We start from the raw sequence: 27,496 nt of genomic DNA on the forward strand, positions 1-27,496 counted from the left end.
TGTCATATTTTTTGTGATCTGAGGCATCATTATCTGTCTGAGATATAATCATAAACATGGGATAAAAAAGTCAAAGTTATGAGATAAAAAGAAATACTTACATTAAAAATAAATCATAAATGGGGGATAAAATGAAAATATAAAGTCATAATTATGAGAAAAACATATGGATGGAAAATTGTACACAAGAAATAAAGACGATTACGAGATAAAGAAAACAAAGTTATATAAAACGTCACAAGAGATTACATTATATATGGGATTAAAAAAAATCATACTTGGATTAAAGAAAGTCATCAAAGGGAATTTAAAAAAAATCATACATGATAGAAAGTCATAGTTATAATTATGAGGAAAGGGCATAGTTAGAAATATGAAAAGGTCGTAAAATAGGAAATAAAATACATAGTTATTGATGAAAAGACAATTGTGAAATTAAAACCTCAAAATGATAAAATATAACACCGTAACAACGAGATCAAAAAACATACATATCTAAAAATGTACAAGTAGTTATGATTTTATTTACATTTATAGAAATACAAAAGTACAGCGTGTGTGCCTGTATTAACCAATAGGAGTGCAGGGCGAGCGTGACGTCACGGAGTGTGCCTGAAAGCTGTCACGTGACATGTATATAAAAGCCTAGCGGAAACGTCCGGCCGCCATTTCGGTGCGGAGTCGCAACAGCATCCTCTGTTGGAGTAGACCGTGATTACCGCCGATGGAAGCGGCCGTCAACCTGCATCACGACAGGTAACGGCCGCACCGTTCAATAAAAAGCACTGAAGAGCATCACTGGACTTCATTGTGCGGATAAAAATGCATTCGCCTTGATTGCTGCATATTTGTTTTCATGCAGAACCGTTAGCCTCCCCAATATCACGTTAGCTAGTCGGCTTAAGAAGGCGATTTTACCCGCCCTCATTTTATATTATTTCTCAGGATTAATAGATAAAAGGTAACCGAGCCTATATACCCGGTATGGATTTTTACGCTATTTAGTTTGAAAGAGGAAACAATAAACCACTGACAGCTGCAGCAGCCGCTTTCGGCTGTGTTAACCGGCTGCTCCCCATCGGTGTTGTGGATCTATTCGTGTCCATGTTTACCTATGACTCACTCAGAGTTTCAATGTATAATTATATTGACTTTTAGAAATTCAATGCTTGTTTTACGTTATTCACACAAATAACATATAATAACGTGCATGTTATCAGTTATTAACTACGCACAGGGCTCAAGTCTTCTGTTACCAGGAGCAACCGCCGACGAAACAGGAAGTGGTTCATCACTTAACAAGGAAACCGGTAGAGTCGGTACACCTCTCCGTTAGTCGGCTCATTCATCGCTCTGACATCATGCTAACTCTTGTATTGTGTGTTTTCCGCCTCCTACAGCGTTATAAACTGCTCACAACCGTTGCGTCCTGTGTTGCGCAAACATTAGCTGTGAGTAATTGTGTTGTTTTTTGTGTTTTTGCTCAGATTTTACTGTTGTTACTTCATCCTGACTGTGTGAGTGAATGTGATGTTTCCTGTAATGGAGACAGAATGGATGGAAGTGTTGATGTCTGACTGCTTTTTTATTTACTGACTGGGGATAGCGGGGTTATTCCTGGTCTGGTGATGGCGAGCAGTTGTTTACAAAGGAGAAGGGGCGGGGCTTACTAACCACGCGATGACCAGCTGATTGGCAACAAATATAACCCAAGTGATCAAACATTATTGTTATATTCAATCACATTTACATTATAATTACAGAGACAAACGTCTATTTTAATAATAATAAAAGTATTAGGATAATAGAACACAATATAATATTTGTTGGGAAAGTATCATTTGCTTTCATTATATTTAATATTTAATGTTATTGTATTAGTTTCATATAAAATAACTTTGTATTAGTGCAGTAGTTTTGCGAGCTTGATAAAATTAATATTAATGATACTTTAATTATTTCCATTAAGAATGGAATTAAATAAAATTTTGTCATTGTTGTTTAAAATAAGGAATGTTAATCACTGCACTTTTAATAATGTATCATGACATTGAAACTGGCCTGGTTTGGTACAATTTAAAAGAATCGATCTTTGAAAATTTAAGAATTGATTCATAGTGATTAATATTTTTATTTTTTTTCCACCACCTCTAGATTAACTCCATGGTGAGTAAAATAAATTGCATACCAAACAAGTAGAGACTGAAATACAATTAGAATAATTAACTTAATGTAAGGGGCAATGGTGTAAAAGGATTTAATTTCACTCCATGATATTTCACGAAATTGGCGTCATCGGAAGTCAAAATATAAATACTTAGAAATCTTATACAGAACTACATTATAACTAAAATACTAGGGATGTCCCGATACAACTTTTGCATTTCCAATGTGATACCGATATTGCAGCCTTGCGTATCGGTTGATGCCGATATTGATTCGATATCAGCATGTATCAAGAATCACACAATACTATTTATTGAATTTTATGATAATGACATGGCAATAATGAATAATGACAATACAAATAATGACAATCAAAAAGATAACACAACACCCCCCAGTCATACAATAAAATAGCACAGAAATAAAATTACAAATAAATAATTATAGTTTGAAGTGGCATGTAATGAAATAATGAAACAAAAACAGCAAAAATAAAGAATAATGAAAATAATAATGATGATGATGATAAACAGTTAACCTTGAGAGTGCTAACATATGTCCAGTCCACTATATGTACATTTTAGGGTAACCAGTCATCAGAGCCATCATGTCATGGAGGGGACTTCCACTCAGAGAAGTCTCTTAAAAATAATATTAATGCATCAATTTTATATAGCACATTTTTGGACACTCAAAGTTGCTTTACAGAATTAAGGGATTATTCATTCACTCCACACTTAGTGGTGGTAAGCTACTACTGTAGCCACAGCTGCCCTGGGGCAGACTGACTGACGGAAGCGAGGCTGCCAAAGTGCGCCATTGGCCCCTCCTAGCACCACCAACACTCACTCACACACTACATTCATACTAGGCAAGGTGAGTAAAGTGCCTTGCCCAAGGACACAATGACAGTGGCTCCTGGAATTCTCAGTGGTCTCCCATCCACCTACTAACCAGGCCCAGACCTGCTTAGCTTCAGAGATCTAACGAGATTGGGCAATGGGGCTGGTATGACCTTTAGAAGCGAATACTTCAGGTCTGTAGGTAAATAATCTAGAAAAGGTGTCCAGATCTTTAAAAACAGATCATCTCTCTCCTTTAAGACAGTCTATACTCTTTCATGGGGGAGGGTGCCAAACACCTCTCTGTACCAAAGGGTAATACTTGGGAGAAAATCTTTAATCGAATTGTGCAAAATACACTTCTGAGCCATTACAAGAAGCTTCTCAAGAAGTTTGTAATGTGTAGGAAGGAGGCATAGTACCCTAGAGGGAAGGCCAAGAAGGAAAACGCCAGGGTCTTTATTCATTTTTGATTTAAATATCCTTATAAACTCCTTGGAAATAAACGTCCAACATCTGGAGATCATCTTGCACTCCCAAAAGCAATGAAAGTATGTTGCTTTATCAGTGCGGCACTTAATACATATAGGAGAAAAGGAATGATTCATTTTGTGCAAGATGACGGGGGTAATATGAAGTCTGTGAAGTATCTTGTACTGAGATACTTTTACCACATTTTATTTATTTATTTTTCTTTAATAAAAGTGTTTTTAATTATTTATTTTGTAGTGTGGAATGTTAGAAAAGGCTTGATCAAGTGATGTTACTCAAACAGAACAACAGTCAACAGTAGGTATGAGAAAAACTGACCCACCTATTACTAATCAAATGGCTACATAATTTTTAACCTTCAACATAATATGTACAGTATTGTACGACTGAATAAAATTAATAAAAAATGAATTGCAAAAAAAATGCAATATCCCTATCGCAAAAATGTGCGATAATTTCTAATTATTAAATGTATTGTGCATTTTTACAAGCGCAATTTAATTAATCCGGCACTACCTTAACGGCCAAACAAGATGCCGCTTTGCACGCCCCAGTAGAGGCAGAGGAAGAGGACCTGCCGTATGAAAACAAGAATGGCGGGAGACGACGAGGAGAATGAAGAGGAAAGTAGAGACAAACTTGTTGCTAAAGGACACTGCACCTCCAGAATTTGGGACTACTTCGGTTTTACAACACAAGACGTATCACAGACGCAAGTACTTTGCAGGTCATGCCGAAAAATAGTGGTGACGTCGAGAGGAAACATGACGAATCTCCACAGCCACCTTAAACACAACCACAAAGAACTTTATGCTGTATATTTACAATCTAAAACTCTACAGCCTACTCCAGAAATGTCAAGCAAACAAAAGACAAATCAGCAAACGAGCATTAATGCAAGTTTCGCGTTTCTCGCTCATAATGAGAAAACTTCAAAGCGACACAAAGCTTTAACTACAGCCATTACGTGATACATAGCAAAATGCATACTTTCCTTTAATGTTGAGTAAAGAGGGTTTTTTTGGAAATGGTAAAGGAGTTTGACCGGAGATATCAAGTGCCCTCTCAAACCTATTTTTCCATCCATCCATCCATCTTCTTCCGCTTAGCCGTTTCCGGGTCGCGGGTTCAGCACCCTCAGTAGGGAGGCCCAGACTTCCCTATTTTTCCCAAGTTGCCATTTCGGAAATGTACGACTCTTGTGAAGTCTGTAAAAGCAGAGCTTATTGAAGTGGACTTTTACGCTAGCACCACCGACTTGTGGTCCAGTCGAACTACTGAGCCCTATATGATCTTCACTGTTCACTTTTTGACAAGCACATTTGAACTCCGTACGCGCTGCCTGGAAGTCGCCAACTTTCCCGACTCACACACCGGTGAAAACATTGCTGCTGTCCTGCTGGATGTTTTGAGCAACTGGAACTTGCCTGAACACAAACAAGTGGATATCACAACCGACAATGGAGCGAATGAGGTGAAGGCTGCCGAGATCAACAACTGAGTCAGAATGCAGTGCTTTAGTCATCGCTTACATCTGGCCATTGGTGAGTGTTTATGATAAGGCTGTGGCTATTGTTATGAGGCATCAGAACGATAGACCTGGGGACTGTCGTTCTGATGCGCCCCTCATTAGCTAGTTTAAGTGACGTGTGCACCCTAATCCTAACCCTCATATTTATTTTTAACTAGTTAAAAATATTGTTTTTTTAAATATTAAGGTTAGGGCTAAAATAACAATAAAGTGGTTTATGTAGTAGTTAAAAAATAAATATTAGCTAAAATGAAACTGAAAGTTTAACTCTCTGAAAGTCACCTAGTCACTTCACCTAAACTAGCCAATGAGGGGCACATCGGAACGACAGTCCCCGGGTCTATCATTCTGATGCATCATAACAATAGCCACGGCCTTTGACATATCAATATTCTTAATCTGTTATAACAACTTAGTGACCACACTTAACTTTGAAATGTTTCTGTACTGCAAGTTAAAATTATTTTGCATTTATTTATGTATTTATTTCAGTAAAAAATGCATTTAGATTAAACTTTTCTTGTGTTTGTGTATTTTGTTTCAGAGAATGCAGTCAAAGGTGATGATCGCATTACAAGAGCTGTTGGACTTTGCAAGAAGTTGGTGGAACACTTCTCCAATAGTACATCAGCCGTGACAACTTGCATGACATCAAAGCCAGAGTGATTTCAGAAACTAAAACTAAACTAAATAACAATCTAATAATTTACTAATTTGAATTTCTATATTGAAGGAGCAAAGCCATGATGCTCAACATGACCACATGGATCAACCAGGAGACATCCAAAAGAAGCCAAAAAATCCATGGGCAGTTTTTTCAAGTGTGTCCCAGCTCCAACATCTACTACAGCATCATCACATGCAGTGGAGGCGGATCTCAACAGCTACCTCGTGTCTCCCACCATTCACAGTGAAGATGACCCTCTATCTTGGTGGCGTGTTTATCAGGTCAACTTCCCGCTCTTGAGTGAATTGGCCAGAAAATACCTCTGTATGCCAGCGAGTAGCTCACCATCAGAGAGACTTTTCAGTACATCTGGTAATGTTGTTACATGCCAACGCACTTGTTTATAACCGGCCAATGTCAACATGTTGGTTTTCCTGGCCAAAAACCTGAAGTAGTTTACTTTTACTATTGAGGTTTACTCAAATATTATAATATTTGTTGTAAAAAATGCCCTCAGTGAAGGCTTGGACCGTTTTGTTTATTTATATATATATATATATACATAATTTTTTTTTTATTTAGTGAATGTCTGGTCATGTTAAGTTCACAGATATTCAAAGTTCCAAAATACCAAGGGAATGTTTTCAATGATTAGTTGTAAAGCTCTTGCTTGCAAATTGCACTTTAAGTTTACAGATTTTATTTACCAGGTACAAAAACTGAATGTTGAAGTTTGATGGGATTTTTTTAAGCTTTTTTAAAGCTTCAGAAATGATTGCCAATTTGATATATGTGCACATATTAATGTTTTGTAATGCAAATAAAATGTCGGCAATATTCGTAATACCTGAGTATTTTTTGTCTGTAGAATACAGTAAAAGACAACTCCAGGTTTTAAGAATTTAAAGGTTAACAAGTCTAAATATATGTACCTTACTACATTTGGTAATAATTGAGTTTTCATCTTAATTGCTATAATTTTTTCATATGGTTTATGCAGATTACATTTTTAGGTGAAAGAAGAAAAAAAAGAAAATTGCAATAACTGCTAGACACCCATATTGCACTAATTTCCAATATCATGCAGCTCTAATATATATATATATATATATATATATATATATCAGTGACGTGCCGTGACCACTAGGGTTGGGTAGGCACGTTGCAAATGGAGACCACCAATGACAATTTCATATGTTTCTGCTGTCAAGTGTTAATTCAATTCAAATCAATTTTATTTGTATAGCGCAATTTCCAACAAAGTTATCTCAATGCGCTTATCAAAATATAAAATTCATAATAAGAAAGAAAGGTTGAGGTTTATGTAGAGCTAATGCTAACGCTAACGAATAGTGACCCAAGGTGGATTATTGATCAATTTCTCCTTCCCCAGCTTCTCTTTCATGCTGGAGCGTGGCATCGACGACAGAGTCGACAGTAACGTCTTTATTATTTAAAGAGATTAAAAAAAACACCCATATGGTTAAATTCAATTAGTTATTTCCTTGTATCAATAAAATCGATTGATTACCTTTTAAAAAGATTTTAGATCGATTAATGTCATCAGGAAGGACAACTTGCCAAGCACCGATCAATGTAGTTGGATCGTAGTAATATAAATTGATTCATCGATCTAATGGGCGAATAGTTACAGCCTTACTTTTTATACATTAAAACCTTTTTTAACTAAAATAAAGGCAGATGGACAGATTATTTAGTAGGGATGTCCCGATACAACTTTTTCACTTCATGTTGCAGCCTTGAGTATTGGCCGATACTGATATCGCTGTGATGCGATATCAGCGCAATTCGTACATACTTTCACTACTTATTTTGTAGTGAGGAACATTAGAAAAGGCTTAATCAAGTGATGTTACTAAAACCGAGAACAATAGTCAACAAATCAAGTTAACGTCAGTTATTTTTTACTGTCAGTATTTGGTGGGAACAACTGAGGGCGGGAACAAAAACTTATTGGAGCGCTAATATCAGAGATTTTAGGTGCAGTCCGATACAATCCGATATTCATTTTCTGGCTGATATTGAACCAATATTTGATATCAATATTGGATCAGGACATCCCTAATATTTAGATGTCACATTATTGACCCATAAATTAAATGAAGTGAGGCCAGGGTATATGATCACATGGTTGAATTTGAAAAAGTCCAGCAGATTTAAGATGTTCATTTAGCAAACAGGAGCCTCAGGAGCTTGTAGAATGATGAAGAACTGGAGCCCAAACCAAAGCACTTGTACTCACCCTGGAAAAAGTTGGTGTCAGCCATTCCACAGAAAAAATGTAGTGAATCATGGTTCTTCATTCCCAGCTCTCTGGTGGGGTTGTCCAGTGGGATCATGGACCAACACAGCGGCTCGGGCAAACGCATCCGCAAGCCCTCGCTGCTGTACGAGGACTTTGAGAGTCCGTCCCTGCCTCACATGCTGCCCCAGGGTCCTCCCGCTCCTCCTCAGCCACCAGTGAAGGACCCCAGCCGGCCGGCCCGCCTCACCAACCAGCTGCAGTACCTGCAAAAGACCCTGATTAAGTCGTTGTGGAGACACCACTTTGCCTGGCCTTTCCGTGAACCCGTGGACGCCTACAGGCTCAACCTCCCGGTCAGTTAATGCCCCACCTTGTTCAAGTCTTTTTTACTGGAACGTGATTCACTCCGGGATATTTGTTCACAAAGTTCTGATGAGCTTTCCGTCCTCCAACTTTATTCAAATAAAATTGAGAATGTGTTCATAAGCAGTATGATGTCTTATCGTGTGTTTTCCAGGATTACCATAAAATCATCAAGCAGCCCATGGACATGGGGACGATAAAGAAACGCTTGGAAAATGGTTTCTACTGCAGTGCCGGCGAGTGCATCCAGGACTTCAACACCATGTTCACCAACTGCTACATCTACAATAAGGTGGGTTTGAACCTCTTAAGGTGCGTTCACACCAAACGCAACAGTTCCCGCTTTTTGGTCGCTCCATCACTTCATTGCTCCAGTGACATGACGACCAGGGAACAGTGTGTGTCTGCGGAGCCGGCATCAGCGTTGAGAGGGCTGTACACTTCTTCTCCGGCCGTATGTTCACAGCACTTATAGACAGCACCGCTTGTACTTACGGTTTAAATGCTCAACTTGCATAGTTACTAAAGCATGAGTTCACTATAGAATTTGAAAGGCTTATTCAAAGAGTATGCCACTATAATTTTGTCCCTGTAAGTTGAGGAAGTGTACAGCCTCCCGCTGCGGTCGCGTCGTTTGAAGGGAGGTTGCTTGACGTTGTGTCATTTACATGAATTTTGAAGGTAATCTAGTTGCCATAATCGCTTAAATCGCCTGTGATGAGTTGCTTGAACATTGTTTCGCTTTTTGATCGCTTCTATATTTTATCGCTCAAGTGACGTGATGACCAGAGAACAGGTGGTGTCTGCGGAGCCGGTGGCAGTACTGAGAGAGCTGCTGCATTGAGAGGGCTGCTCACTCCGTCTTCACACATATGTTTACAGCACTTATTGTAGACTGCGGTCTAAATGATCAACTTACGGAGACACTAAAGGATGAGTTCACTCAGAATGTAAGCTTATTCAATGGGATATATGCTTATATTTTGCCCTGGTGAGTTGAGGAAGTGTACAGCTGCAGCTGTCTCACTCTTAGCGGGAGGGAGGGGCTGCTAGCTCAGCTATACAGACAGTGACGGCTGGGGTAGTTGTCGCCAATATTGCGCAAGTCGTGTCGCTTGACGTCGCGTCATTTACATTGATTTTGAATGTAATCTAGTCGCTTCAGTCGCGTTCAGTGTGAACGCACCTTCAGTGTCTCCACTCGTGTTTGATTCAACATTGTTGCTGTTCACAGCTGAAGTAACAGAGGCTAGTTACAGCACCAGCAGAATGAAACCAGGATATACTGAGGTCACACGTGTTACTTTACACGAGCTCATATGTGGTTTCTATGGTTTTTAATGATCTTCAAGCTCAGTTTTTTGTTTTTAGTAGTAAGCAAACTGTGTTTTTGTTGTGTGACAATTAATTATTTGATGTTTAAAAATCTTAGAATAACTTTGTGAATCCTCACATATGGAGTCATTTAGAAAACTGAGGTTCTGTAACAGCCTTTTTCAACTTTTTGACACCAAAGAAAAAAAAACTCTGCTAAGGAAAATATTGAATGAATTAACTATGACTGGGTGATGGTTGGATATAGTAACATATATATTAAGATTTTTCTATACAAAAATAAAACAAGACAATACAGTTTAAATGGTGGAGTTTTATTTTTATGCTTATTTTGCGCTAGAATACCAGTTTGAAGGGTCGCTACTTTCAGTATTTTTATATATTTAAAAAGTTTGTTAACCAATGGATGAAGAAATCAGAGGGGGTTCTTTGTCGCTTCTTTTGCAGTATATTTCTTTTACTGCAGGATGTATTTTGGAAGTGTTGCTACCTTTTTGAAAACGTTTCCACCTAATGAAACATGTTTTCACTTGACAAACACCAAGTGTAAGCATTTGTTTGAATGGTGTTCTGCAGCCCACAGATGATGTCGTGCTGATGGCTCAGTCCCTGGAGAAGATCTTCCTTCAGAAAGTGGCCCAGATGCCACAAGAGGAGGCGGAGCTTCCTCTTCCAACTCCTCGCAGCAAAAACAACAAAGGCAGAAGTCACAGATCCAGCAGTGAGCGTGAGCATTTCCAGCATCGATGTGATTCTGCTTCTCTTGTCAGGCTGTTTGTGTTTCTGAAGCTAAATGTCTTCCAGGATCGAGGGCCCAGCAGGTCCCAGCCGTGTCCCAGTCCGCCTACTCCCCTTCGTCCTCGGACACTGGGGAGTCTATGCTGGCCAACTCTCCACAGACAGTTCTCCCTAAAAGCTTATCCCCAGCCAACATCATGGCCATGCCCCACACTCAGCCCACCACCAAGGCAAGTACACAAAGGGAAACAGTACCGGGATACCTAGAGATGGGTACCTTTCACATTAGAACCGATACTCAATACCTGTGAATCAGTATTGGTACTCAACGGTACCAAATTTCCAATTTACCATTTTTATTTCTCATATTAATAATAAAAATAACAATAATGATAATGATAATTAATAACAAACAACTGTGAAATATAGTACATCAAACCAACATCTGTTTTTATTGTTGCAAGGGCTTTCACTTTAACGCGTTAATTATGATTAAATAAATGAAATTTAAAAAAAAATGTTAATCACGAACCTTTCTCCTTTTGAGAGTTCCCGGTATATCCATAATACTGATGCACAGACTACAATACAAGGCTGCTGTGTTTCTCAGCTTAATTGATATTCATTTTGACTTTTAAAAACACTGGATGGAAAACAAAAGCCCAATTGTTTGCAAATTGTGCAAAAAAGAGTTAAACATGTAGTATTTTTTATTTTATTTCATTTCTATTTTCTAATATTTGGAGAATGACAAAAGTACACATTAACATTTCCCCCTGATGCTCTAAACCAGTGGTCCTCAAACATTTTTGACTTAAGTACCCCCTTTCTCTTAATTTTGAATGCAAGTACCCCTCTTATGTCATACTAGTACATTTTGCTCAGAATTCTGTGACAAAATAACTATAAAGCATAATGATGGAATGAATGAGCACACATTCTAAGTATGTAGATTTAAAAATGTATTTAGTGCCTCTTGATAGATGTATTTCTATAGTTTTTATAATTTACGGTCATCTACTGCCTAGTGTGGGACCAAGAGTGACCTATGTATTTTCAGTTTATGTTCTAATCAAGATCATTTCTATCATCATTTTGTGTATTTTGTTGTTGTTTCTTTTTTATTATTCAGTATTTTTTTTCTCTTATTTTGTTTTTTTTTATTGTCGTTTTGTGAGTTGCTGGTAATATTCGATGTGATTATCAATTTTAACTAAAGATCAACACAAAACCACATATTTATAAATGCTTTAATTTGGTAATTTCTCTCTCTCAAGTACCCCCTGTAGTGGTGTTGCGTACCCCCATTTGAGAAACACTGGTCTAAACTAAAGACTGGTCTAAACTGGTCTAAACTAAAGACTGGTCCAAACTAAAGACTGGTCTAAACTAAAGACTGGTCTAACCTAAAGACTGGTCTAAACTGGTCCAAACTAAAGACTGGTCTAAACTAAAGGTGGCAGCAACCCTTGGGACTAGTGTCAAATACAGAGGAAAGTTTTTTTTTTAATCTCTTGACAGCACTAATTGTTTCTTCATCATGAGACCCCTGAACTACATCTACCTATAATGCACAAAATACAAAGCCGCTCTATGTGACATGGCTCTATATTGTGAGTATTTCACTTGCATTTGTGCACAGAGGTGAAAACCTACAGCAAAAATGTACTTATTTATAGATCGGCCGAAGCAAAGTCTGCGTCTCTGTTACTCCTTTTAGACCAAAAGAACCCAGTTTTTGTTTGGTGCTATTGCTAGTGCCAGAGCTTAGTTGGTTCTGACCCTGTTTATCCTAAGAACCGTGTGTAGGAGGAGCCTGTTTTGTATATCCGGCCTGTGCAGCCACGAGGTGAAGAGAGAGTCTGATAAAGTCTGATGGAGAATGTGCGTGTGCATGCGTGTGTGTGTGCATCACAGAACCAGGAAGTACCTCTGTGCTCTACTTTAGCAGCTTGTTCTCCAACTCTCCTGTAGTCATACAGCATGCTGCTCTGGAGTGAAGCTACATTTATCCCGGTCATGTTGCTGTGTGGTTCGTGGGTTCAGCAGGTGCTCGGTCTGCATCGCATTTTAAAAAGCTGAGCCATGCTTTAGCTACTGTTGTCATGTGCATGCAATGTTGTGTTCAGGTACTGCACAGGGATTTGCCTACTCTTCCATTCTCTCACAGTCACAAGGATGCGTTTAGGTACTGAAACATGGCAACGTTTTGTTTTATGTGAATTGGTACCAGGTAGTACTGAAGGAATTCGGTCTGGACCAAAAAAAAGTTGAGAATTTTGTTTAATAGGGATGTCAGTTATGAAGGTAGATATGTTGCAAAATAAGAGCTTGTGATGTGAGCTTGTGTATAAAAAAAAATCCACACACACGTGAATCTGCGCTGCTTGAGTTTTGCGAGATCCCCCCCCATGTGTGCAGAGGGGGGGATTGACAGACGTCTCGCAAATTGTGTTGCAAAACTCAAGCAGTGCAGATTCACGCGAGAGAAGTAGTTTGTGCATCTAGTTGTAACCGGAGAGTTATGGTTGTAAATGATAATTGACGCAAGTAATTAAACAACATTCGAGTAAATGTTGGATTACAAGTTTGCAGCTGCCATTTTATTTGTGTAAATATCAGTCTACACATTTGTGAATATTTTTTCTGTGGCTTCACATTCAGATCACGCGTGTGTGAATATCTTCTTCAGGTTTAAATTTTAACTCTGCACGTTCACATTTTTCCCATCATGGGGTTAGGGTGGATTTTTTATACACGTTCTACAAGCTCTCCCATTTGACAACATATCAACCTTCATAGTAACTTCTTTAAAGTACGAGTACACACCTGGGTATCAGACCTGAAAACACTACCAGTCTTGATAATGGGACATCCCTCGTGTTTTCACACTGATCTTTGTCCTTCTTTCAGCAGAAGAAAGGAGTGAAGCGTAAGGCCGACACCACCACCCCCTCCACCATGGCTTTTTCTGTGGGCATGTCTGGAACGCAGCACCTGGTGGGCTTAGGTAAGGGAGGACACGGGGGTCAGGTCCACGACGTCTCCATACACTCCGTCTCTTCAATGGGAAGCCTGAGCAGGGAGACTCCGGCAGGGATGGGCCTGGTCAGGAGTCCCGGAGGCCCCGTCCTCCTCCAGCCAATGATGGCCGCTACAGGGCGGCGAGTGGGCAGCGGACGCCCCATCAAACCTCCGAAGAAGGACCTGCCGGACTCCCTCCAGCCTCAGCTGTCGAGGAAGAGCAAACTGAGCCTACAGCTGAGGTACTGCAGCGGGCTGCTGAAGGACATGCTGTCTAAGAAGCACGCCGGCTACGCCTGGCCGTTCTACTCGCCCGTGGACGCCAGCGCGCTCGGGCTTCACGACTATCACGACATCATCAAATGTCCCATGGACCTCAGCACCATCAAGGTGACTTCATCACGTCTACAAACCACTCATTAAAGTATAAACCTTTATACGGTTGTAACAAAGGCCAGATGCAGATCTATTTTTTATATGTCTGTGATAAAGGTATGGAGGATCTGTTTAGTTTGACTTTGATCATTGCCATGTTTTATGTAAACATTATATTCTGCTAAATTGTTAGAAATGATTTGGGCTGTAACGATTGGTTTTAACAGTGATTTAATTCAAAGATGATATTAATTTATTTAGATCGGTTCAATCCGGATCGATTCAGTAATTTATCGTTCAAATCAATAAATAAATACCTGGATACTGGACAGTACAGGTGAGGTGAGGTTTCATAGATTCCTGTTGTTTTGGGAATAATCTATAAATTAATGATGAACATAAACAAGTAAACAAATGTATTCACATTTTATTTAAATAAAGTCCAACCAACACTTCAGTTTAAATCAACAGGATGTTCATTTTTCTTCTCTCATCTTCAATAATCAATACGTTTTCAATAAAAATACATATTAGGTTTACCTGACTCTTCTGATTGTTTTTTTAAACATAAAAATAATACAATATTAACATTAAAAATGAAGTGCAGCAAATATCTGTTTTGGTTAAATGAGCAGGTTCAACCTTTTAACATGATGGTTATCATGAGGCTTCTGCAGAGCTAATGCTAATGAGCTAATGCTAAGAAGCTAATACTACATGTGCTGCAGTGAACACCTGGTGGTGGAAAGTGTGTTTCACACACTGAACCCAAAGGTGGTTCCATCCATTTATGGCTCGTGACCTCACAGACAGTAACGTCTTTAATATTAAAAGAGCTTTTAAAACACATCCATATAAAGTCTGCTGTGTTTAAATCCAATGCGTTATTTCAATACAATGGATTGATTACCTTTTAATACGGTTTTAGATAAATTAATGTCATCAGGACAACTTGCAGAGCACAGATTGATGTAGTTGGATCATAGGAATATAAATCAATTCATCGATCTAGTGAATTATTGTTACACCCTTAAAAAAGTATGACACAATTAAAAAGTATGAAATAAAATATTGTTTGTTGTTCATAGTTTATAATCGATTACTTTCTCATTGTTATGTTTAAAAAAAAAAAAAACAAAGTAAAATATTTTCATGGTTTTGTCGATTGTCGACCACAGATGTTCAATAATCTGGGTTGTTGGAGGGTTTTAGTAAAAGTAAAATGAGTGCATCAGTGATCAGCGTTTATTCCTCCCTCAGAGAAAGATGGAGTGCCGTGATTACAGAGACGCTCAACAGTTCGCCAGCGACGTTCGGCTGATGTTCTCCAACTGCTACAAGTACAACCCACCGGACCATGATGTGGTTGGGATGGCACGGAAGCTGCAGGTGAGCTGAGCTTCACATGGAAGCTCTCAACCCTTTTCCTCTTCAGTTCAACCAAAAATGTAACAACAACTTTAATGGTTTATTCACAGCTGCTGCCTTTTGTTCACTTGCCAGGGTTTATTTTTCTAAAAAGTATTTGTTAAACTTTGTTTATTCAGGGGTCTCATTTATAAAACTGCCTCGGTAAGATCACTTCAGCTGGTATACGCTAAAAACCAGGAAGTGCATACGAAAAAAACTGTCAGACTTAGAAACGAGGGCGCACGTACGTCCCACGCCTGTTTCCGTTTATAAATGTCAAACAACTCGAAAGTTGGTGCACGTGAGGAAACACCTTGCTCCGCCCATACGGTGCCTATAAAAGGTCCAGTGAACGCCCTTAATGAATATTCACTAATACAAATTTCACGGTGGCCCGAGTCAATAGGTCTCGCTGGTCTCTGTGGATCCGCTCTCTCTGCAGTCTCTCATGCACCTCGTCCTCCAGCAGTGCCAGATACTGTGCATCACTGTGCGTCTTGTGCAGCCAATTGATCAGCAGTTTTGCGCAATGATCATGTGATTTTATTTACAATTATTACTCATAATATAAAACTGTATTTGTAGGCACACGTCACTCACTCCCTTGGGGTGTCAGTATATTTTTTCCTCCTTCGTTTTTGCAAATACAGTATATCCTTCATATATGACATGTGTTGTGAAATGTGCAATGTTATTTCACACAACTGTATCAATTTCACAGAGCTGTCTTTAATTTTATCCTCCTCCTGTCGGGGGCGGAGTTTCCCCTATCTCATGATTTTGTGTGTACAGCTGCCGTGGAGGTGCTCACATTATCTCGCCAAGTTTGTTTTTTATAAATCCCAAACTATGCTTATATGTGGCGTACGCTTTTTTTTTTTTTTTTTACGTACGCAGCGTTTGTAAATGAGGCCCCAGGTGTGCACGTTTAAACTCTAACTTGATTTCTGCACGGTGACGTAGAGCTGACAGATAGACAGTCAGTGGTGCCATTAAATTAGAAACTCAGCATAAAATGATGAGGAACATTTGGTAAGCAGGTAAATATCCAGCGACATCACAATATTTCTGGTATTTTTATTTTTTTTTGTATATATTTGTAGTTTACATTTTCACACTTCTATCACAGCGGGGGCCACAAACATGTTTGTTTGATCAAACACATGATCAGTGAAATGAAACTCTGACAGAATGATGTCTACGCTGGTCAACTATTTTAACAGTGTCCAACGTAAAGCCACAGTTTGATCACAATACAGAATAAATAAGTGTAACATTGATGACAGATGATGATGACGACTAATGTGCACTGATCATTTCTGAATGTGAAAAGTAAATCAGGCTTTCCACACAAATGTTATTCTATCGTTAGGCCGATCTTCACACTGCACTATATTATGACTTCTCTTTTGGAGCAGCCTAACTACCAGCATGTTGACCAGCTCCTGTTCCTACACTAAAACATAGACACTCCAAAGCACTCGCTTGACGAACATTAAACGTTGCAGTTGATTAACTTCAAAAAGTTCTGTACAAATTTGTTTTTTGTTTTGTTTTTTTACCTCCTTTCTGATGGAGGTTTTATTTTACATATTTCAGTATAATTATTAATAAATCATTGAATAAATAATGATAAATCAGTGAATGACTGAATGTGATGTGCATCATTTTTTGGAACTGTGACATTTCTAGAAGTTTAGGATTCAACTTATGTGTTTGGATACGGTAAAAATTGTGATAATCGTCACTGTAGAATGGCAACACCCAAGAATCGGGATTAAAATCGAATCGGGACAAACGGGTATCGTCCCAGCCCTAACTGATATGTAGACGTGGAGCAGTGAGGAGGAGACTTCATGTAGTAAAGGAAACTTATCAGTTGAAACACGGACATTTCTGTGAAACCTAACTTGAGTACAGCGGCCCGCCTACCTGCCTGTTCTCATCGGCTGAGTTGTCTGAAGGTTACCCTCATCAGCCAATAGAGTGCGGCCTATGTTAGGCTGCAGCATTTGTCTTGATTTTTCTCATTATTGGAATGTGGCCAATAAAACAATGCACTTCATAGCCTGGAAATTAAGATAATTCTTTGTTTTTTTATGTATTGCTTTTGTTTAGTGTCTTTTTCTGTCATTTTGTAAGTTTACTTAAGGAGCCACATAAAATTAGACCGAGAGTTGCACTAGATGTTGCTGCCTGCTGAACAATCCTGGTCTACTTCTTCGTAGTAACTTATAGTTTGTGAAATACAGTATTTGGAAGCCAAACGCCCCCAAAAACACAGTGAGAGGGACAGCTTTGCTTCAGAGAGCAGCCGTTAGGAACTGAGGATGAGTTTCAACCTGAAAGTGGGTAAAAGATGTTGTTCTGTGCCTTTTCTCCTGCACATCAGGATGTGTTTGAGTTTCGTTTCGCTAAGATGCCAGACGAGCCTCATATCGAGCATGCAGCCATGTCGATGAGCGGACACCCTACGTCCTCGTCATCCTCCTCCTCTTCTTCCTCCTCCTCATCGTCGTCCTCCTCTGAGAGCGAACCCAGCAGCGAGAGCGAGGAGAGCGAGAGCAGCCCGAGCTCGGACAGCGAGGAGGAGCGAGCCCATCGCCTGGCCGAGTTACAGGATCAGGTGTGCACTCAGGTGAGACCCCTCCACTCTTCAGGGAATCACAGTTGATGCTTTGGAAGTAAAAGAAGTGAATCTGTCGCAGCTCCGGGCCGTGCACGAGCAGCTGGCCGCGCTCTCCCAAGGCCCCATCGTCAAGCCCAAGAAGAAGAAGGAGAAAAAAGAGCGGAAGGAGAAGAAGAAAAAGAAGAAGCTTGAGAAGCACAGCCGGGGCGTGAGAAGCAGAGCGGGCTCGGAGGAGTGGAAAATGCCTGGAAAGATGAAGAGTAAATGTGCCAAAGCTGAAAGCTCGCAGGCAAAGAAGAGTCAGAGCAAGAAGAGCAACAAGAACAGCAAGTCAGTAACACATCGCTGCCTTCAAAATAAGAGTCAGATTTAGTTGAGTTGATAGAAAATAGAGTAGCTTGAACCTTTGAACTGAACATGAAACCATTTTTTAGGGTAACAAATTTGTTTTTTACAGCAGCAATATAATTTACAGGAATACAACGTAAAGAAAAGTTGATTTATTTTACAACTACAGATCATTTATTAGTAAAAGTTCATTTACTTCGAGGGGACCTTTTCTCTCGAGCATCTCAACCTAATAGAATGTTGAGTCTATTACAGCGTATCACACTGGGACAGTAGTTAGCGGAAAGTTTCCTGCTTCCTGCATTGCATTGTGGGATGTAGACGTGTTTTTACTTCATTAATTCTGGGATTTCTTCTCAAAAACTTTGCCAAAGTGACTTTCCAACACATTTCTGGTGTTTTCACTGAAAGTTGTAACAAAACAATGGTGCTTTTTTTTGGGCTTACACAGAAAGATGGTTAATAACGGTTTGGTGGAGTGAGGTGTTATCACGGGGAATACCAGGAACAAACTAGAACAAAAATGGAGTCAGCTAATCAGTGTCCTCCTGTGAAGAAACACAAGAAATCACAGTAAGAATGAAGTAAAAACACTTCTATGCATTCGACTCCATGTCCCACAATGCAAAGCACCAGCAAGACTGAACACCTTTTACACCAACAAGAAAAACCCACCTGCTCAGTCGCTCTTTATTTTTCAGGGCTGTAAAGAAGTCCTTCTACCCTCCTCTGAGTCCCACCATGATGCCACACTACGACTCTGAGGAAGAGGAGGAGATCGTTCCCATGTCATACGACGAGAAGCGCCAACTCAGCCTGGACATCAACAAGCTGCCCGGCGAGAAGCTGGGCCGCGTCGTGCACATCATCCAGTCCCGGGAGCCGTCGCTGAGAGACACCAATCCAGAAGAGATCGAGATCGACTTCGAGACTCTGAAGCCGTCCACGCTGAAGGAGCTGGAACGCTACGTCATGACGTGCCTGCGGAAAAAGCCTCGAAAGCCTTACGGAGATGCAGGTAGAGAAACTCCTCTGAGCACGTTTAAGAACTGTTCCCCATTCCAAACGGAATCAAGTTAAGTGTTCAATCTGTTATTGTTTTTTTAATCTATTTATTAGGGAACTCATGAACGTCAGAATTTTAACGTGTGAATGGATATGTGCTGTGTTTTATTGTTTTTGCACTGGCACTTTCTCTGCAAATGAAGTTCCTAAAGGATGAATAAAGTTTCTTTGATTTGATTTGAAAATGTGAAACGCGATTATTTGGATTAATATTGTAATCACGATTATAAATCACAATTAATCATCGTGTTTGTATCATTAATGTACTATTTTTAGCAAACAATATGTGAACACTTAAGAGTGGAAAATAAAAGCTTTAATCGAGAAAAATGACTAATACTAAATAAAAAAAAGAATGAAGTCTACCGAGGGAAACTCCATGAAAAAAAATTCAGCATATAAAATAAAAGTTAAGAACATTAAGGTGCGTTCACACCGAACGCGACTCTGGCGACTAGATTACATTCAGAATCAATGTAAATGAAGCGACCTCAAGCCGCTCATGCCATTCCGAGTGACCTGAAGTCTCGCTCGCTTTTTATTAAGATAGTTTAATGAAGCCTTAATCATGTGTTTACCCCCTGGTGGTTGGCTGACTACCAGAATTGAGAAAGGGCCAGATTCCATCTTGGGCTGGATGAACGGGTCCAAGAAAATTTATGGGTATTAATGTTAATTATTGTGATGAAGCATTTATCCTGTTTTAGGTTTCTAACCTGTGGTCTACCACTGTGTCTACCGTGGTCATTAAAGTTAAAAAAGAACCAACAAAGACAAACACGAGTTGTGAAAATTGTGTGAACCTGGCCTAGCTTTTTCGGAGGGCTGAAGCCAGAGATACGAACAATTATAAACCAAGGTTTATAAACCAAGGTTGTCTTCAGCTGTAAACTGAGGCCTGGTCCCAAGGAAAGCGGACGGTTCCAATCCTTGGAGCGTTGAAGGCTGAAGATAAGAATAGTCCCTAAAGACTGATAATGTCTATATATATATATTTATATATAAAGGGCCATAAATACTTTTCCTTCCCAAAAACTAAAAATAAATGAATTAAAAATTAAAAATCAAAGAGAAGCCAATCAGAGCATATGTTAGAAGTTAAACACAAAATTACTGAGTCTATTCAAACTCAGGCACTGAAAATGTCCTAAATTCCATTTTTTAAGATTACTTTTTAGATGACTTAACTGGGTATTAAACCTGCTACAAATGAACTAAACATTCAAAATATGGTTAGTGGTTTCACCTACTGTTATTATTTTAATATTTATATGCTTTAGATCAGTGGTTCTCAAACTTTTCACAGTCATGTACCCCTGAAGCCATGAATCCCCTACTCCTGCACCATTAAAAAACATAATCATGGAATGTCATATACAATCAGAATCATCTTTATTGACCATGCATGTTTAACACACAAGGAATTTGACTTTGGTAGACTGTACTTTCTCTGTACAATGTAAACATAAAAAGATAACAATCAACTAAAATAGATATAAACAACTAAAGACTAATATGTACAAGACTAAATAAGATGATATAATAAGATAATTGTGCAGTGTGAGTAGTGCAAAAGGCATGAGGTAATTATCTTTTCTAGGATTTACATTAAAGAGAATGTAGCCCTATAAGTGAAATTTGTCCCTGAATTTGACCTATCTTGTTGAGGAATAATATATAATTAAAAAAAGAAGAAGAATTTATAAGCACACAAGAAAACATTTTATTTATCACTTTTTTGCTTTATTTAATTAATTTGCCGACTGACATTTTTAGTGAGGACATAATCTCTTTTTTTGAAAGAAAAAATGTACCTGTACCTCTGTTTTCAAGTTTTATTCACATACCCCTGAGGGTACCTGTACCCCACTTTGAGAACATAGGTTTCAGATGACTTACGGAAGCTGAGATGCTGTGATGCTGAAATCACACTTTCAACCCTCAGCCGTTGGTTTTACAGAAAAAATCTGATGGAAACGGTGCCAAAACATTTGTGAAAGCTTTAATTACCTCCAGCCGCTGGATCACACTCACGTTTTGCAAGAAGTCCTTTCAGATGAAGCACTGCTCTCATTTTCAGTCACAGGATGATGTGATCATAGTCAAACCGTAACTCTTAGCGTGAGATTTTGACCAAGATTATGAGCAAAATGGGACGTATACGTCTGTTTGCTACACATGCTAGAGCTAGACACTCAGTCACCAGTTTTCTGGGGAGAATGTGCGAGATATTGTCCTAAAACATACTTTGGAGTTATTTTCATGTCATTTATATTGGGACCCGATTTTAGAACAGGGTTCTCACCAGGAATTCTTCAGATTCCAAGACGCACTTTTCAAATATAAATGAGGTATTATGTGGGACTCGCAGTAATATTGGCACTGTTATGGACACGCCCACCAACTCATTAAATTTGAGAATATGAAGCACACTGTTTATATTGGACGTTAATTATGGGTTACAAAGTGAGGGATGCACACAGTAAAGCTTTAATCAGGCTATAAAAGAAGATTTTGAGCTCGACAGAACACGGCCTGAACCCGTTTCAACCAATTATTCACATTAGTGCACGCGCATAGAGAATGATCCATTTTGAGTTATAAACATGACCAACAGCTTCATGTGTTGCTACACGCTACATGTGGATGAAGCTCTGTTTATAATGGATGGACAGTAATTATGGTTACCAAGAGGAGGATGCACACAGGCAGCATCGGGGGCAGCTAAGTAGCTGTAGGGGTCCTCGGGGTCCTCAGGTGAAGACGGAAGCATCCAAGCTCATTGCCTGTATTAAATAGATGGTTCGGCTGATGTATGTGTTTCTCGGTTATGCAGATTAAAAAGAGAGTTTAAACAACACGGGCACGCCTGGAAGTCCAAGTGTGCAACAATTATTACATTACCGATTTAAAAAGGAAACAAACAACAGAAAAGCCCCCTAGAGTGGCTGAAACACAGCGTAGGGGGCAACGTGTCAAAGTAAGAGGACCCTACGCTTAACAGTGTTGGTGGGAACCCTGTAGAAGGGGGAGGCGGAGGGGGTGGGGACAGCTTCAGAACTTTAATTTTCACAATAAATCAGAAGCTCTACGTTCCATGGCTGGCCTGTGACGTGTTTTTTTCCTTTGCAGCAGTGATAAAAAGCAGCATTGGTAAGTCCAAGGAGGAGTTAACACTGGAGCGGAGGAAGGAGCTGGAGAGGAGGCTGCAGGACGTCAGCGGGCAGCTCAACTTGGTGAAGAAACCCACCAAAACTAAAGGTGAGACTTTACTGCCTCCACAGATTGAAAAAGCTTTCATGTTCCTGGTTTGTTCTGGTTCCTCCTCCTGATCATATACCCACAGCCTCCACCCACAATGAACACGTTAAACCTGGTTATTGCTGTCAGACACGCTGCTCCTCCATGCTGCTCCACGTCTGCATATTAGCAGGGTAAATGGGTGGGGCTGTGTTGACCAGGGTTGGGGTCAGTTACATTTTTAAATTATAATTATGTCTTCAAATATCCATGTTCAATTACACCTCTATTATGATTACATTGACTGCCATTTTTTCCAATTGCATTTAAAATTATTGTTTTCCCCCTGAAATCAATTACAATTTCGTTCTCAATTACTATTCGGGATGCACCGAATATTCAGTAAACGAATATATTTGGACGAATATTGCAAAAAAAAAGCCACATTCAGCCTTCGGTAGAGTGGTATAATAGTAGCGTGTGACGCAATGACGCAATCAAACAACGTGCAGTGATTGTGAGTTGGAAAAGTGTGTGTGTGTTGCTGCAGGAGCAGAGCAGCAGCAGCAGCTCCTCCTTTCTGCACACAAACACAGCCAGACTCTCTCACTTTCGCTCTCCGTCGTCCGTCAATGCGTAAAAGTGGGAAGCCGTTCAATTCCACAACCGAGTCCATTGCTAGCGCTGTGAGTCACGAATCCATAAACATCCCCATCATTTCCTCCTCAGTTCACAAGCAATGTTGGGTCTCGCTGCATAGACTTGTGTAGCATTAGCACGGAGTGCTAACAGCTGATGTGTAAACAATGATCCGTGGCCCCGAGCAGTAAATCCCAACCCGATTGGCAGCAGAAAAAGTAGTGCAGGTAACATCACTGCAGATCCCTCACACCCTGCACACAATCTGTTTAAACTCCTCCCCTCTGGCAGACGCTACAGATCACTGTACGCAAAAAGTACCCGCCATAAAAACAGTTTCTTTCCCCAGGCTGTCACTGTGATCAACTCTAAACAGTCATAGAGTGTCAGACCTGTTTCTGTTACTGTGAAATAACCTGGAACTAAACATAACAACCCTGGATCAACCTGTCACTGTGAAATGTTTATGGACATAATATTTTCATTTAAATGTTCACCTGCATTACTGCACTATTATCTTATTATTATTATTGTATTTTTATTTTATTTCGTTACTATAATTATTATTATTATTATTATTACTATTATTATCTTGTTATTTTATTTAGTTTTCACATAGTCTAACTACTCTTATATTTATGTTTGTACTTCTTTTTTATTTATTTTTCTTTATTCTAGTTGATTGTTATTATTTATTGTTACACTATCTGAGAGAGCACAGGTCACCAAGACAAATTCCTCGTGTGTATTCATACACTCTTGGTCAATAAAGTTGATTCTGATTCTGATTTACATATATGGCAATTAAGTATATTATATATTCTATATTAAACCACAGTGTTGTTTTAGCTATTTGATAGTTGGAGGGGGAGGAGCTCACATTCTAGGAGGCGTGTTAGGTGACGTCACCTGCTAACGTGGGCAAAATGTTTTGAATCAGCTGTAAAATACACACAAAAATATTATCAATCATATAATTAGTTTCTCATCTCTTGGTTACCTTGTTAGACTTCCTAATCAATGAAAATATTGGTGTTATTTTTTTTAACGTGGGCTTCTCCACCTTTTTTTTGTCAGTATAGCCCTAGTTTTCAAGCTTGATATGAAACTTATTTTAATACATGTTAACTACATCTGTGTAGAAGTGTAACTTGAACTGTAACATGGTTCCCCAGTTTTGTGTTAAATTGTAATTGACAATTTTATTAATTTTATCAATTAACTTGATATGAAATATACCGTAATTTCCGGACTATAAGCCGCTTCTTTTTTCAGCCCTACGGTTTAAACAATGACGAGGCTAATCTGTGGATTTTTTCCAGTTTTTCAAGCTTCATGTCACCAAAAATTTGAGCTCCGTCACATTAGACCAGATGGATTAATGAAACTGTTTACATTCGTTTGTGCTCCCACTGAATCATTCTGATCAGTCATTTTGTTATGAACACACACTCATCATGGCAAAGACGATGCAGCTTTAAAGTTGTCACACAGATAGAAAGACAGCGCTGCAGCAGCCTGGATACAGTAAAAATCAGCTAGTATGTAATAGAAGGAAAATATAAACAGCGTAAAGTTGCCAAATATAAAGTTTAGTTTGTTTAGAAGCGATTGCGTCCGTATTCTGACTCAGAGTCCAGGCTTGCTGTGATCGCTCCACAGTAGTTCACGGTAAGAAGAGCAGAGGGAGTGATGTATCAGTCTGGATCCAGTAAAAAGTCACCATGAAAAGCTGTAAATGGACTAATCTGCAGACGTGAAGCAGTGAGGAGGAGACGGAGAAGGAAACTCATCAGAATACACAGAAATCTCTGTTAAAGCCAATGAGAGTATAGCTGCTCGCCTACCTGCCTGTTCTGATTTCCCAAGTCATCTGGAAGGCAGCTTCATCAGCCAATAGGGTGCAGCCCTGTGACGATGTGGCCTTTGTGTGGATTTTTATTAGAAAATTGCTAAATTATTGGAATGCGGCCAATACAGCAGTGCGCTTTATAGTCAAATGACGGTATTTTATCATGGTTTACTACACAGGCCTATGTGTAAACCATAGAACTGTAACATGGTTCCCCATGGTGCGCATCTGGGGGGCCTTTGGGGCTGGGGGCCTGCGTGTTTCTCTGCCACTCTTTTCTCTTGCTCTCTGTCCCCTTGACTCGTCCTCCCCCCCGCCTTCGCTCTGCGCCTGCTCTCCCGTTGGATTGGGCGTTGGGTGGCTCCTGTCGGCCCAAGATGCTGGTGGGGGGCTGTGACCTTTGCTTGGGGGTTGGACGTTGCTGCGCCGGGTGGGCTGGCTTGGGGGTGGGCCAGTCGGGGGGTCCGAGGTAGTGGGGTTCATGGCTCCGGGACGGGGGGTTCCGGGATGGTGGTGGCGCTGGGGGTAGCTCCTCAGGGGCGGTGCTTTGCGTCCAGGGTTGTTGGGTGGCGGGGTGTTGCTGTGGGTTGCTCCGCCGGCCTGTCTGGGCGCTTTGGCTTGGTTCCCTGGGGTGCCCCCCCCTCCCTCGGGCTCACTTGGGTAACCGCATGGGCCGGCGTGTGGGGGGTCGCAGGGGAGGGGAGGGTGAGCTATGGGGCCACGTCCGTGCTGGGGCCTCCCCTGGGGTCGTGCTGGGTGGGTGTTTGTGGGGGTGCGGCCTGTGGCTCCTGGCCTGGCGGATCTGCGTTGGGGGTGGTTGGTCTTCTAGCTGGGGAGCCGGGCCCCGTGGGTGCGCCGTGTCAGAGCGGGGGTGTCCCAGGAGCGGGTCTCTGGGTTGGGTGTCTCGGGGCGCGCTCCCCCGGAGTCTGCCCGGGGACTGGCCGCATTTTGCTGTGGAGCCGCGCTTCCTTGGGCAGGGTGGGGCTGGTGACTTGGGGCCCACTGTCCTCCGGGCTGTGCTGGCGTTGGGGGGTGTCTCGGGTTGGAGCGTGGGTGATCGGGGGTGGCCTTTGGCGGGGGTGGCCTTTGGCAGGGCAGGCCACTCAGGGACGGCGGGCAGTGGGGGTCGGCCCCTGTAACACTGGGGGGTGTGGCTGGGGCCCGGCTCCGCCGTGCTCCGTGTGGTCGGCATGGTTTGGGGGGTGCTGCGGGGTGGGTCTCCGGCTGTGCTGTTCTGTGCATCCCTGGGGCCCGAGGTGCCGCATGCCTGTCTGCGTCATTTACCCTCTCCGGTGGCCCGCCATGTTGACGGGCCGGGCTCATACCAGACAGGCCTCCTACATGGGCACTTCACTTCACTCACTCCCAGCTGGTCTGGCTCACCCACTTGGTGCACCACACACATATACCTAACCCTTGGGGGGCTGGATGGTGGGGCTAGGGGTGGAGGAGGTCGCCGCCTGTGCTACTAAGTAGTGGCGTGGGGGTGCCACTCCCACCTCTGGTTGCCCTACTAATCCCTCCAATTTTAATAACAACTCAACACACCACCCCCGCCAGAGGGTGGGACCACCACCTTCCTCCTCCGGAGCTATTGCATCACATACATATAGGTTGGATGGGGAGCACTCTTTGCGGTGCGCCTGGGGGCCGGCGGGGTGACTTGCAACGTCTCCTTGGTGCTCTAGGCGGCTATGTGCGTGGTCGTCATCCCTCAGGGGGCTGCTCCTGGTGCTGCTTCTGTTCCGAGTCCTTCTGGCCTGGGGTCCGGTCCCTGCTGGCTCTGGGCCCATTTGGCGCGGCTCTGGCCATCTGCTGGGCGTGGGCCTTGGCTCCTCTGCTGGGGTCTCGGGCGGGGGGCTCTCTGGGCCCTCCCCTCGGGGGGTTGGGTGTGGGGTTATGGGCGGGTGAGGGGGGTGGGATGCTGGTGGGGGGCCTTATGTGTATATGGGGGGCAGTGGATTCTTCTTCTCAGCCTGGGATCACAGGGGCCTCTGGGGGGCTGCTCGGCCATGGGAGGGTGGCCTGGGGCTCCTTGGCCCCCACTCTTTCAGCTGGCCCGAGGCGGCTCCTGGGTTTGCAGTAGCGGTTTTTGCACATACATCGGTCTACGATGCACTGGCACGCCTTGGGCTGTGGGATAAAACTTGTAGTGGCCTTAACTTTAGACATGTTGATCCCAAATACCTGCTTTAGGTATTACCACTCACTCCTTCCCTCTGTCCACAGCCACCAACTTTATAGCTAAGCTTCACACTTGTCACCAGACTGGCTTGATTACACAACATACAGTAATAAGCACAATATATTCTACTACAACTTCACATCTCACTCTCACTTTAAAATAATCTATTGTTGCAATAACAAAACATGCATTGTTGTCTCATAATGATTGCACTTCTTGTAATGTTGACCTTTGACAGCATGTACAGACAAGTGGAAAAAAAAAAGAACTGTAACATGGTTCCAGGTTACATTGTAAATGACTGTTTTTATAAAATGTCAATGACAGTT

The 27,496-nt window shown here is 41.2% G+C and overlaps 1 protein-coding gene and 1 long non-coding RNA gene across 5 annotated transcripts in view; both read left to right on the top strand.

Annotated features, from left to right (window-relative positions):
* Positions 1–637: 637 nt before the first annotated feature.
* The window catches only part of brd2b (bromodomain containing 2b), a 29,059-nt gene continuing 2,200 nt past the window's right edge, over positions 638–27,496 (top strand). Inside the window, exons 1-11 of one of the 4 annotated variants that reach the window (XM_028469952.1) lie at positions 638–756; positions 8,029–8,317; positions 8,482–8,619; positions 10,239–10,389; positions 10,467–10,630; positions 13,314–13,814; positions 15,060–15,188; positions 17,602–17,847; positions 17,918–18,168; positions 18,888–19,204; positions 22,384–22,512. In XM_028469952.1, coding sequence (XP_028325753.1) covers positions 725–756; positions 8,029–8,317; positions 8,482–8,619; positions 10,239–10,389; positions 10,467–10,630; positions 13,314–13,814; positions 15,060–15,188; positions 17,602–17,847; positions 17,918–18,168; positions 18,888–19,204; positions 22,384–22,512 — 2,347 coding nt within the window. In that variant the 5' untranslated portion in view covers positions 638–724. The remainder of the gene's footprint in view (positions 757–8,028; positions 8,318–8,481; positions 8,620–10,238; positions 10,390–10,466; positions 10,631–13,313; positions 13,815–15,059; positions 15,189–17,601; positions 17,848–17,917; positions 18,169–18,887; positions 19,205–22,383; positions 22,513–27,496) is intronic. The other 3 variants (XM_028469954.1, XM_028469953.1, XM_028469955.1) reach the window with 3 other exon arrangements.
* LOC114477573 (uncharacterized) lies at positions 3,076–6,431 on the top strand. Its single transcript, XR_003675729.1, has 3 exons — positions 3,076–5,044; positions 5,576–5,693; positions 5,765–6,431. It is a non-coding gene; the product is annotated as an uncharacterized LOC114477573 (long non-coding RNA).

The sequence above is a fragment of the Gouania willdenowi genome, chromosome 16 (genome assembly GCF_900634775.1).
Source record: "Gouania willdenowi chromosome 16, fGouWil2.1, whole genome shotgun sequence".
In the NCBI taxonomy this organism is placed as follows: Eukaryota; Metazoa; Chordata; class Actinopteri; order Blenniiformes; family Gobiesocidae; genus Gouania; species Gouania willdenowi.